Source organism: Macaca thibetana, chromosome 3, assembly GCF_024542745.1.
Source record: "Macaca thibetana thibetana isolate TM-01 chromosome 3, ASM2454274v1, whole genome shotgun sequence".
NCBI lineage: Eukaryota > Metazoa > Chordata > Mammalia > Primates > Cercopithecidae > Macaca > Macaca thibetana.
The window spans coordinates 118,465,466-118,479,004 of NC_065580.1; the positions used below are offsets into that span (position 1 = coordinate 118,465,466).

General features: G+C 38.6%; 1 protein-coding gene across 5 annotated transcripts in view; it reads left to right on the top strand.

The window, feature by feature from the left end:
• Window positions 1-13,539, top strand: part of ABCA13 (ATP binding cassette subfamily A member 13) — a 504,903-nt gene that overhangs the window by 155,647 nt on the left and 335,717 nt on the right. For all 5 annotated transcript variants that reach the window (XM_050785548.1, XM_050785549.1, XM_050785550.1 and 2 more), the window contains 2 exons: window positions 4,619-4,732; window positions 7,916-8,006. In XM_050785548.1, the coding sequence (XP_050641505.1) occupies window positions 4,619-4,732; window positions 7,916-8,006 (205 nt within the window). The remainder of the gene's footprint in view (window positions 1-4,618; window positions 4,733-7,915; window positions 8,007-13,539) is intronic.

Here is a 13,539-nt window from a genome sequence, read left to right on the forward strand (position 1 = left end):
CACACATCCATCCATCCATCCATCCATCCATCCATCCATCCATCCATCCATCTATTCATTTATCTATTCAACCATCCACACACCCATCTGTTCATCTATTCATTCATCTGTTTGTCCATCCATCCAGCCATCCATCCATCCATCCATCCATACATACATATATCCATCTATCAATTTATCCATTTATCTATCCATCCACACATCCATCCATCCATCCATCCATCCATCCATCCATCCATCCATCCACACATCCTTTCATCTATCTGTCCATCCATCCATCTATAAATTCATCCATTTTTTCATCTATCCTCCCAACCATTCATTCATCCATTTATCTGAGATGGGAAGGAAGCAGGCTGTTGTTAGTATGAAGTGCATTGAGGGGAAGTGTGGGATGCTCTATCACTGGGTTTTTCCCTGCCTGATTTTGGCCAAGTGAAAAAGAAATATTTTTCTTTTATCTACTCTGAATATATCTACTTGTTTCCTTTTCAAATCTTCAAATTCCTCTACCTCATTCCCCTTCGATGCAATAAGAAAAAGGTCTGAATAAGGAGGGAAGAGGGTGATATAACTAAGAAAATAATTGATACAACAAAAAATAATGAATACAACAGAACAAATAAACCCAGAGCTAATATCTTGTGCTATGACCTAGTCACATTTTGATATTTTTCCTCTATTTTAAAAGAAAGAATAACTGCAAGAGAGGAATAAATCATTTTCTACAATTAAAAGTTAGTAGGTGGTGTATAAATGAAACGAAAGCCCAAGACATTTTTCCTAATTAAATAAAATGGAAATAAGACTTTAATCACAGGATATCTGAGAATCCTGACACACTTTTAGTTGGGATTATGAGCTCTGAGCCTCATTAGTTTGCTGTAATCTTCTGAAGGTGATTAATTAAACAATATGATTATGAATTCATAGATTTAAACATGGTAAATGTATTTCAGTCCATTGCAGTCTTTATTTATTTGTTTATTTTTTTTGATACTCAAATGATCCCATCTGTGATCAGTAAGCACTTATTCATTTAGAATTCCATATTCTTTTAAAAATTAACTTTTTAATTTTGAGGCAGTTGTAGATTTACATGCATTTGTAAGAAACAACAAGGAAAGATCGGTGTACCCTTCACTGGGTTTCCTAATGGTAACATCTCATGAAACCACCTATAATGCAGTATCACAAAGAGGATTCTGCCATTGATACAGTTCACTTGTCTTCTGATTTCCCCAGTTTTACTGTGTGTGCATGTGTGTATTCAGTTTTATGCAGCCTTAGCACCTGTGTAAGTTTGTGTATTCATCACCGGCACTGAAGCAGAACAGTCACATCACAGCAGAGTCTCTTGCTTTACCTTTCATAACCACAGCCATTAATTCCTACACCGCTCCCCACCAAGTCCCCGATCCCTGCCAGCCACCAATCAGTTCTTCATTTCTATAATTTTGTCATTTCTAGATTGTTGTATACATGGAATTATACAGTATGTATAATTTGGGATTGACTTTTTAAACTTAGCATAATTCCCTGGAGTAGTATCCATGTTGTGCAGATATCAGGAGTTCATTCATTTTTATTGCTGAATAACATTACCTGGTATGCATGGTCCACAGTTTCTTCAGCCATTTACACACTGTGGTACATCTGGATTGTTCCCAGCTTTTGGTTATCGTGTCTTCTGTTTCTCTTTTCTTGCCTTCCTGTGGATTACTTAAACATTTTTGAGCATCCTCACCCTAAGACATGATTTTAGGATACTCATCCTAAAAAATGATTTATTGATACTGTCTTTGAGTGTGTCTTTTTGTATGATGTTCTTACAAAGAACATCTGGCTCTAGATATTACAATACAGACATACATACATGGCTTATTACAGTTCATTGGCATTGAGATTTTACCACTTCAAGCCAGGTGTGGAAATCCACTTCGACTTAGGTCCCTTTACCTTCTCTGCTTTTAAATATCATCATCTTGACTACCAGATGGTGTTATGATTTATGTTTTAATCATCAAATATATTTCATAAAACTCATGGAAAACAGTATAGTCTGTTGCATTCACCCACATTTCTGCTCTTTCTGTTGTTTTTTCTTCCTTCTCAATTCTCCAAGATTCCTTTTCATATTTTCATTTTTTAAAGTTTTTCTTCATCTGAGAATGTCTTTATTTTATCTTCATTCCTAAAAGATATTTACATTAGATTCAGAATTCACAATGACAATTCTTTTCTTACATCGTGATAAATGTTAGGCTACTTTCTTCTGGCTCCCAGGTTTTCAGATGAGAGATTTACTAACCTTTGAGTGGGTGTTCCCTCGAGGTAACATGTCATGGTTCTCTGGCTGCTTTAAAGCTTTTATTGTGTTCAGATTTTAGAAGTTTAATTATGGTGTGGTTTAATGTAGATTTCTCTCAGTTTATCGTATTTAGTGTTTGCTTAGCTTCCTGAGTCTGTAGGTTTTTGTATTTCTACAGTTTTAGGAAGTTTTTCAGCCATTATTTCCTCTTGTACTCTTTCAGTTCCACTCAGTTTCTCTTCTCTTTCAGAGTCCAATGACACCAATATCAAAATTTTTATTATTGTCCTATAGGTACTTGAGGCTCTGTTCACTTTCCTATCAATCTCCTTTCTCCCTGTTGCACAGATTGGGTGCCACACACTGATCAGCTCTCAGGTTCAGTGGTTCTCTCCTCTGCCATCTCCATTCTTCTACTGAGACCATCTAGCGAGTTCTTGTATTTGCGTTATTGCATTGTCCATGTGGTATCCATGTGGTTCTTTTTTATAACTTCTTTTTCTTCATTGAGATTTTCTGCTATTTTGTTTGCTTCAAGACAATTTGCAGTTGCTTGTTGAAGCATTTTTTTATTCATGATGGGTGCTTTAAAATACTAGCCAGGTCACTCCAATATCTGATTTGTCTCAATATTGGCATCAATTGATTGTTTTTCTTAATTCAAGTTGTCTTTTCTTTGGTTATTTTTATAATGGTGTTTTTCAGTTGTATCATGGGTATTTTGAACAATATAATAGGAGACTTTGAGCTCTATGTAAAAATCTTTTATTTTTGTGGGTAGTCATTGTACTTAGGCTTAACACACGGATCTTGGCCCACTTTGTGCGCTGTGGTTCCAATAAGAGTTTAATTTTGGTTTATCTGATGCATCAAGGACTCCCTGATGCTGCTGTATGAAAGGACAGATGAGATTTCTCCAGTCCAACTGCCTCCATGTTGGGGAGATGAGCCTCCAGCAGTTGGAGAAGAAGGGGACTTCTTAGGATCCAAGGTCTTTATTACTTCAGGAGCCATCCTGCTGTGGGGCAGCCAGTGTTTTCAGGCCAGGTCACTTGTCATTGTGGAATACTCCTTGCCCTGTCTCCTGGGTGTTTGTTGTGGTTCCTCTACCCTCAGGGGAAGAACAACCATTTCCCTGGCTGTTCATTATCAGTGTCATCCCAGCGGATCCCCCCTTTGGTGTTGCAGAGCCAGCTTGGTTTGTTGAAAGGACTCCTGGTCCCTCCAGAGAGGCAGCCCAGTTAGGCTACCTTCTGTTACTAGAATGTTAGAAATGTGAGGTCTTCTGGGTGGGGAATTTAATATGTGTGTGTGTGTGTGTGTGTGTGTGTGTGTGTGTGTGTGTGTGTGTGTATTCTTTATTTGTAGTTTTAAAATATTTTACAGATCTTCTAAATTTCTTGCATTAATAATGTTATTCAACCTTTTTAACTGGTATAGCTGGTGTTTACTGAGTATTTACTATGTACCAGGCCTGGTGCCAAGGTATTGGAATACTAATTTGTCTTAATACTTACAAGAATCTTTATCCCTGTTTTTATTGAAGGCTGAAGCTGAGACTTCAAGGTTTTTCTCTGTTTGCTGTACTGGCTGCTTTTCAGCTCCTGTGCCACTGTGAGGGTCTCCTAGTGACCCTAGGGAGATGTGGTTAGACTCTGAAACCCTCCTTAAACATTGTCCCTTTGGCATTTAGACTGCTTTCAGTATTAAATGTAATAATATTGCAATAGACATCTTCATGGAAATAGCTTTATATTTTATTTAAACTATTTCCTTAGGATAGAGTCCTTTTATCTTGAGAGAGTAAAGCATGTGCATTTTTTATGGATCAGTGACTGTATTTTTCTGATACCAAATTACTTTATAAAAGTCTTATGCCGGTGTCCTCTGCCAGCAGCAATAAATGAAAAAATATACCAATTTTATTCTATCCTCAATAGTGTTGGGTACCATAAAACAAGTATTAGTTGAGAATGTATTTTTGAGGAGGAAATGTGGGCAAGCATTGATTAATTAGGTCAACATATATTGGGGACATAGGCTCTACCCAGCAGTGACTCTAACACTGGCGAGACAGCGGTGAACAGGCAAGTAGCCCCTGGATGGACAGAGTCAAGGAGAGAGGTCTCAGAGGACTCACCTGCGATATGAGGGCATTGGAACTTTTCATGTTATTGAGGAAGGCATCAACTGGCCTGCAGGCAGATCTTTGCTCTGGTGGCCATGTCACATACCATCCTTGTTGGAAGATTTACCTTAATATAACAGCTGAATAAGAGACATATCCAAATATGCTTGATGTTGCAGGCTAATTCCACCTTTTATATTGTGGACAAGCTAAAAGCTTTATCAGAAACACTGCTGGAAATGTCCAGCCTTTTCCAGAGAAGTGGAGGTCGCCAGATGTTCAACCAGCTGCAGGTGAGTGGTTGGTCTCTGCCACCGAGGGCTAGGGAGCTACTGCTAGGGCATGTCCAAGACATCAGGGCTGCACTGTAGAAGATTCTACAGAGTCACATCAGGCATGGCGGTTCTAGTTGACTCATATAATTGACGTAAAATTAGAGATGTGTGAAAACTTTTTGTGAATTTTCAGTAGTTTACCCATGCAAGATGGTGTAATCGTGAGAATGATTAATAATTTGTTAATAGTAACCAGTTCTTTAAATTCTGTATTAAGCTTAATGTTTTTTAGATTGCTTGCATACTTTTGAATTGTAGGTCTATTCAACAATCAATGATCATTTCCTCATATTCTGTATTGACAACTCAATATTTTAAAAAGGAACAACTTACAGTTTAGAATGGCCTAACTCTATTAGAGCCTGACAATCATTAGTGTAAAACTTTAATTCAGGTAGATCACCTAATAATTTTTTGGGCATTTGTGTAACTTCAACTTACCTTAACTCTGATAGGATGAGAAAATATGCCTGCATTTTAATTCATGTTTAATTTTTCATTAACCACCAGGTAAGTAGTTCAGAGTATGGACTCAGGAGCTAGAATCATTTGAGTTTGATTCCCATTTCAACCCCTGCCACCAGTTGTGTGATCTTGGACTAGTCACTGAAATTCTCTGTGCCTTAGGTTTCTTCCCTGAGAAATGAGGAAGTGATAGTAGTTATGAGGTATAAATGGGTCAGGATACATAGAGCCTTTGGAATAGGTTTTGACACAGAGAAAATGCTACTGGGTGAGTCTGAGTTTTCCAAGAAACAGATGCCAAGACAGGATTACATGTGCAATAATTTTATTTTGGGAAATGGCTGCTGAGCAAAGGAAGAGGAAGCTAGACAGGCTGGAAGCAAGGTTGTCAATGGTGATGCAAGTCTGACCCTGAGGAAAGCAGAGAGGGAGAGGGTCGGGTGGAAGCATCCTGGTGGACCCTGCAATTTAATGGACATCAGATAAGGCTGAGAGGGAGTCACAGAGCTAAAGTCAGTTATCAAGGTAGGGGTCCCATGTCAGTGGAGTCCTGTGGCTTCTGGGAGTGGGCCTGATGTGGTGGTCATTGGTGAGGGACAGCCCATGGGAGACATGGCCTCAGGGCAAAGTGCCATGGATTCAGAGTGCAGCAGTGGGACCTGCCATTTCCGTTTCCTGCAGTTGGAGGTCTGCGATGTTCATTCTCACAGCGACCATGGCCATATGTATTAGCTAGTATTGTAATCTTCTTTAATTTGCTTGTGCATGGATTAATCTGTTAATACAGACATCAGTGAACCTTTGCAGTTAATGGGACAGACAGTATTTTAGACTGGATAAGGTCTCTGCTGCAACTATATATATTGTGTGCAATAACATATCACACAATATCATAAGCGCCAAGTCGAGAGTATACAAAGATCTAGGAGAACATAAAGCAGTGCCTAACTCGGCCTCAAAAATTGGGCAGCTCCTTGTGAAGTCTATGGTGTACCTGAGTACTAAGTGGCCATGTCAGAAATCAAAGTCACATGTCCAACCAATTGAAGAACTTATCTTCCATAGGATAAGATGGTGTAAATTGTTCCTCTATTTCTTAGCTTTGGGATCGTGCTCAAGGGAACTTGCAGTGCCTTGGGTTTGTAGTAGTCGATGTCTATGTTCCAGGCCTGGTTCCGCCACTCGATGGAGTGATTAGAGCCTCTGGGTAAAGCCCTAACTTGGCTCTGCTTCCCTGCTCCATCAGTAAAAGACAACAGTAACCTCACGGGGATGTTGTTGAGATTAAAAGACATGATGCATAATAACTGCCCTGCACATTGACTGGCAAATAGCAAATGCCCAGTGAAGGAAGATAAATAAGATTCCAAAAAAGAAAAGCAAACACCAAACTTTCATAATAAAGTCTTGTCATCCTTAGACAAGATTAGTTAAAACCATCACATGTAGGCCGGGCGCGGTGGCTCAAGCCTGTAATCCCAGCACTTTGGGAGGCCGAGACAGGTGGATCACGAGGTCAGGAGATCGAGACCATCCTGGCTAACACGGTGAAACCCCGTCTCTACTAAAAAATACAAAAAACTAGCTGGGTGAGGTGGCGGGCGCCTGTAGTCCCAGCTACACGGGAGGCTGAGGCAGGAGAATGGCATGAACCTGGGAGGCGGAGCTTGCAGGGAGCTGAGATCCGGCCACTGCACTCCAGCCTGGGCGACAGAGCGGGACTCCGTCTCAAAACAAACAAACAAACAAACAAAACAAAAAAAAAAAAAAAAAAATCACATGTAATAAGGTGAATGTGAGAAATAAAAGAGCTAATTACAAAGGGTACATACTATTTGAGAATTCTTGTCTGGAGCTCCCGTGTTATCAGGTTATGTGCTGGACCAAAATCTGGATAGCATACAAATATTCTCTAAGAAATTGGCAAATTCCAAAATTAATTCCCAGTCATTGATCCTGAGGCAGAGCCTGGATACATCAGCATCTTTCCCTCTCAGCTTCTTGCTGGTTTTTGTATGTCGTAAGTGTGGGGCAGTGCAATGCAAGTACATGGATATCATTGGCAAAATAAAGGGGCAAGATGTCATTAAGTTGATGAAAAAATCTTGGAGAACTCTCCAGAGTAAACGATTTGTCTCCAATCATTGACAAATGAGGCAAAGTCACAACCATCAATAGTAATGAAAGAATAATGGTACAGATGAAGCAATGAAAGATGTTTCTGAAGATGAGTAGCAAAGCATTGAGAGAGGGTTGGGAAATTCTGAAATCCTTCCTCAGAGTTGTTATAATGATGACCCTCTCTTTATAACTGGCCTCTGAGGAAGGCCATGCAAAGGAAAGGAAAGAATCTTATAGAAAGTAAAAGATCACTATATAGGTTTGTTAGAAAATTTTGCCAAAAACAAACCACTTAATTCATTCTTTGTTTTTAGTATTAATACATAATTACAACTACAACATAAATTTTTGTAATTGTTGATTTTGTTTTTCAAGGTAAAGTCCTAATAAGATGTTATCCCGTTATTTATTGTGGTGTTTTAAAACTTCTTTCACGTGGATTCAGTTTATATGCCTTGTTCCTTTGTAATGAAACTTTGAATAAGTCTAATAGGTATTATTCAATAATATGAAATAATGCAATTATTTTTGTTAAGCTATGTTATTTTTCTTTAGGAGGCCCTGAGAAACAAATTTGTAAGAAACTTTGTAGAAACGCAGTTGCACATTGATGTAGACAAACTTACTGAAAAACTCCAGACATACGGTAAGTGTGCTGATGGATGTGGTAGTGTTCTTCTGCCTAAATGGCTCTGCCACTTAGGTGGGTCCTCCCCCTTGGGCCATGACGTTGCTAAGTGACTTCCAGCAGGTCGCTTTTCCTCTCTCAGTTTCTGTTTTCCTATCTGGATCCTGAAGGGCTTGAACTAAATACACCCCAAAGTTTGTTCATGCCTGAAGTTTTTTTGATTCACTGATTCAGGACTTAACTACTAAAGAACCTAGTTAAAAAGGAAGTTGCCTGATTCAAACACAAGAATTGTGAATTACAAAATAAGTTTATAAAAGAAATTATTATTATTGAGTTAAAAGTAACTTGAAAGCCATTGCATAGATTTGAAAATGAGAAACTCAGATAAAAACATTACATATCAGTAAACATTTATTGTACCTCTGCGATTGATGAATCTGTGAATTCATTTAGGTGTTTTAACAAACATTTGCTGGACACACAAGGAGAGCCAGTTCCATGAAATAATCCAGAAGGGCATAAACTATTCCTGTTCACCATGCAGTGCAGAGAAGAAGATGACTGTGCTTAGAAACTGCAACACTGTGGCAAAATCAGCAATCAGGGCCCTGCCAGAGAAACTCTCAGCAGCCTAACCCAGTTGGCAGGGACCTGGAGTCAGAGGAAGGATGGGTGTCAGGCTGTTCCAGGTCCCTGACTCCGTCACACTCTGCTTGTGCATGGGAAAGGGTTTCGGATCTGCCTTACATATGAAAGTCAGAAGAAGGCAAGACAGTTTATGAGACATAATATAGTACTTCCCTTTAAAACAATTTCTGGTGAATGTAATACTTAAAACTACTTCAGAAAGGTTAATCATATTTTAAAATGTTTTGTATTTTAAATGCATTACATACTTTTTTTCAATTAATTAAAACACCTTTAAAAAAAGAAGTAGCACTGGAAAGCTTATAACAGTGTCCCCATCTTCTGTTGCTGGAACCAAGGACTTACATGGGTCCGAGAGATCCTGTGTGGAACACAGTTGTCTCCTGAGTTTGCATCTACCGTGGTGCTAGTGTTAATGCAGATGTCTTAGAGTGTGAATTGTACCTGAGCCACGTTTGTCCAACACGTTGCTGCTTAGCCGACACTACTTTTGAATAGGTTTTCCCACATGTAAGCTTCCATTGTTAAAATTAAGAGAAAATTCCCTAGAAATTTAGAACTTTTCCTACAAGTGTGTTGGGACACAGAATATGAGATTCACATGGAATTTTGAGATCCATGAAGTGTGATCCTCTCTTCTTTCTGCTCCTGCCTGATGCTGGAGGTTGAAGACCATCTCATCCAGGTGAATGTTGGCTATTTTCTCCCACCCTGTACAGCCCTCCAGGAGCAGGCACAAAGTGGGGTCAGGCGTTCACGGGTGGGGTGGTGGTGAGGAATTGATCACTGACTGGATGCAAATCTCCTTTTGTAACTTAGCTAACAAATGAACTCACCTTACTGCATGCACCCTTTTAAAATTTATTCCTAGGTCATACTCACTTTTCTTCATCCTATAATCAGTATCTGGAAACTGAGGTGACTATTCGAAGATATATTGATGCAACTTCTGGGAATATTTGCCTAATCATGCTGTCATTTTTATTCATTATCTAACTTTTATTTTATTTTTATTTTTTTGAGACAGAGTTTTGCTCTTGTCGCCCAGGCAGTAGTGCAATGGAGCAATCTCGGCTCACTGCAACCTGCGACTTCCGGGTTCAAGCAAGTCTCCTGCCCCACCCTCGCCAGTAGCTGGAACTACAGGCACACACCACCATGCCCGGCTGATTTTTGTATTTTTAGTAGAGATGGGATTTCACCAAGTTGGCCAGGCTGGCTCAAACTCCTGACCTTAGGTGATCCTCCCGCCTTGGCCTCCCAAAGTGCTGGGATTATAGGCGTGAGCCTCTGAGCCTGGTCTCATTATATAACTTCAAAAAATAACTTTTTGCTTTATTACAGAAAGTATATATGTCCGTTGTAGAAACATTAGAAAATACAAATAAGCCAGAAAACAAATCCACCTATAATCTTATCACCACAGATAGCTATTTTAAAAGCCTCAGAGTTCTTTTTTAGATGAATTTATATGTACTCATATGAAGATAAGTATATGTATTTTCACAAAAATGATTAAACTGTTCATATAATTTTGTTACCTGATTGCAAAAAATTAAGATGATTATAAAAGTTTTTTGTATCCATAAATATTGACTGTTACTAAGAAAAAGTCCCTTCATCTAGCTTTGCCTTCCATTTCACTCCATAGTATGAATTTAAACTTAGGAATTTCTTTAGGATTAGTCGTTATATATCTAACTGATATTCCTGTGGTAGTATTTCTTGATTTATTTGTTACAGGAATTATCAATTGATTTCCTGTTCTGAAAGATGCAGATTTAGTTTTGTACTACATCATTTCCCTGATCAGTTGCTCCCACTATGCTAATATGACCATTTTAGTTGTCATAGAACAGTATGAGGAGATAAATGTTGTTCAGTGCAGAGCCAGGCTATGCATTATAATGACATTCCCGTATTTACCATGTCTCCCTTTTCCTAGAGTTTTATGCTCTCTTGCTATTACATGAAGCACTTGTTCTCCATTGCTCCCACCTCCTGTGTGCCAACACATCATTTTTATATTGAGTCCTTTTGTCTGTGCAAATGCCACCCAGACCCCCTACCACGCTCCACCTGGGCAGGCTGCCCGCTCCTGCCAGCACCCAGCTGCTTTCCTAGGAATTCTCTGCTCTGCTCTCCTGGGGTGGATACCATGATTCCTGGGCCCTATGTCCTCCTTTTTGTTTTGTTGTCATGTTTTGTGGGTTCATATTAATCAGTTTCGTCCTGAAAAAGAGAATGAGAGAAAAAATTCCTGAGTGATTTTACTCAGTAAAGTAAAATTACATCTGAATGATATGTGGAAATATCCCCTATTTCATTACCAATAATTTTGTATCTCTTCTTTCTCTCTCCTTTTTGTTTTTAATCAGTCTTGTCAGTCTTTTAATCAGTCCTTTATTTTATTTTTTTATTATACTTTAAGTTCTAGGGTACATGTGCACAACATGCAGGTTTGTTACATATGTATACTTGTGCCATGTTGGTGTGCTGCACCCATCAACTCGTCAGCACCCATCAACTCATCATTTACATCAGGTATAACTCCCAATGCCATTTCTCCCCCCTCCCCCCTCCCCACAATAGGCCCCGGTGTGTGATGTTCCCCTTCCCGAGTCCAAGTGATCTCATTGTTCAACTCCCACCTATGAGTGAGAACATGCAGTGTTTGGTTTTCTGTTCTCACGATAGTTTGCTGAGAATGATGGTTTCCAGCTGCATCCATGTCCCTACAAAGGACACGGACTCATCCTTTTTTATGGCTGCATAGTATTCCATAGTGTATATGTGCCACATTTTCTTAATCCAGTCTGTCACTGATGGACATTTGGGTTGATTCCAAGTCTTTGCTATTGTGGATAGTGCTGCAATAAACATACGTGTGTACGTGTCTTTATAGTAGTATAGATTTATAATCCTTTGGGTATATACCCAGTAATGGGATGGCTGGGTCATATGGTATTTCTAGTTCTAGATCCTTGAGGAATCGCCATACTGTTTTCCATAATGGTTGAACCAGTTTACAATCCCACCAACAGTGTAAAAGTGTTCCTCTTTCTCCACATCCTCTCCAGCACCTGTTGTTTCCTGACTTTTTAATGATCGCCATTCTAACTGGTGTGAGATGGTATCTCATTGTGGTTTTTATTTGCATTTCTCTGATGGCCAGTGATGATGAGCATTTTTTCATGTGTCTGTTGACTGTATACATGTCTTCTTTTGAGAAATGTCTGTTCATATCCTTTCCCCACTTTTTGATGGGGTTGTTTGTTTTTTTCTTGTAAATTTATTTGAGTTCTTTGTAGGTTCTGGATATTAGCCCTTTGTCAGATGAGTAGATTGCAAAAATTTTCTCCCATTCTGTAGGTTGCCTGTTCACTCTGATGGTAGTTTCTTTTGCTGTGCAGAAGCTCTTTAGTTTGATCAGATCCCATTTGTCAATTTTGGCTTTTGTTGCCGTTGCTTTTGGTGTTTTAGACATGAAGTCCTTGCCCATGCCTATGTCCTGAATGGTATTACCTAGGTTTTCTTCTAGGGTTTTTATGGTTTTAGGTCTAACATTTAAGTGTCTAATCCATCTTGAATTAATTTTCATATAAGGAGTAAGGAAAGGATCCAGTTTCAGCTTTCTACTTATGGCTAGCCAATTTTCCCAGCACCATTTATTAAACAGGGAATCCTTTCTTCATTTCTTGTTTTTCTCAGGTTTGTCAAAGATCAGATGTCTGTAGATGTGTGGTATTATTTCTGAGGGCTCTGTTCTGTTCCATTGGTCTATATCTCTGTTTTGGTACCAGTACCATGCTGTTTTGGTTACTGTAGTCTTGTAGTATAGTTTGAAGTCAGGTAGTGTGATGCCTCTAGCTTTGTTCTTTTGACTTAGTATTGTCTTGGCAATGCAGGCTCTTTTGTGGTTCCATATGAACTTTAAACCAGTTTTTTCCAATTCTGTGAAGAAAGTCATTGGTAGCTTGATGGGAATGGCACTGAATCTATAAATTACCTTGGGCAGTATGGCCATTTTCACGATATTGATTCTTTCTATCCATGAGCATGGAATGTTCTTCCATTTGTTTGTGTCCTCTTTTATTTTACTGAGCAGTGGTTTGTCATTCTCCTTGAAAAGGTTCTTTACATCCCTTGTAAGTTGGATTCCTAGGTATTTTATTCTCTTTGAAGCTATTGTGAATGGGAGTTCATTCATGATTTGGCTCTCTGTTTGTCTGTTAATGGTGTATAAGAATGCTTGTGATTTTTGCACATTAATTTTGTATCTTGAGACTTTGCTGAAGTTTCTTATCAGCTTAAGGAGATTTTGGGCTGAGACGATGGGGTTTTCTAAATATATGATCATGTCATCTGCAAACAGGGACAATTTGACTTCTTCTTTTCCTAACTGAATACCCTTTATTTCTTTCTCTTGCCTGATTGCCCTGGCCAGAACTTCTAATCAGTCTCTTAAACACGATTACAAGTTTTCACAGTGTTCAATACTTCTTATATCCTTTTCTATATATTCCAACCTATTTTTTCTTTATGCTTTAGTATGTGATTTTTTTTCTTACTAGTTTTTAAATTAACACATTCTCTCTTCAGCTGGGTCTAATCTGCTATTAAACATACCGATGAAGTTCTTCATTTAAGTTGTTGCATTTTCCACTTAAAATTTAAATTTTATTATTTTAGAATAGTTTTTAGCTCCCTGGTGAAAGTCTATTTTCATCTAATTTTGGACACAATAGTCACATTTTGGAAGTGCATGTTGTGAGCTTTAATACTTGTCTTTTGTGGGTATTTTTAAGTCTATTTTTCTCTTGTTTTTTGGTTATTTTTCTTGCCTTGTCTCCAGGAATATTAAGGATTAAGAAAATCGAAACCAGATATTATAAATGGA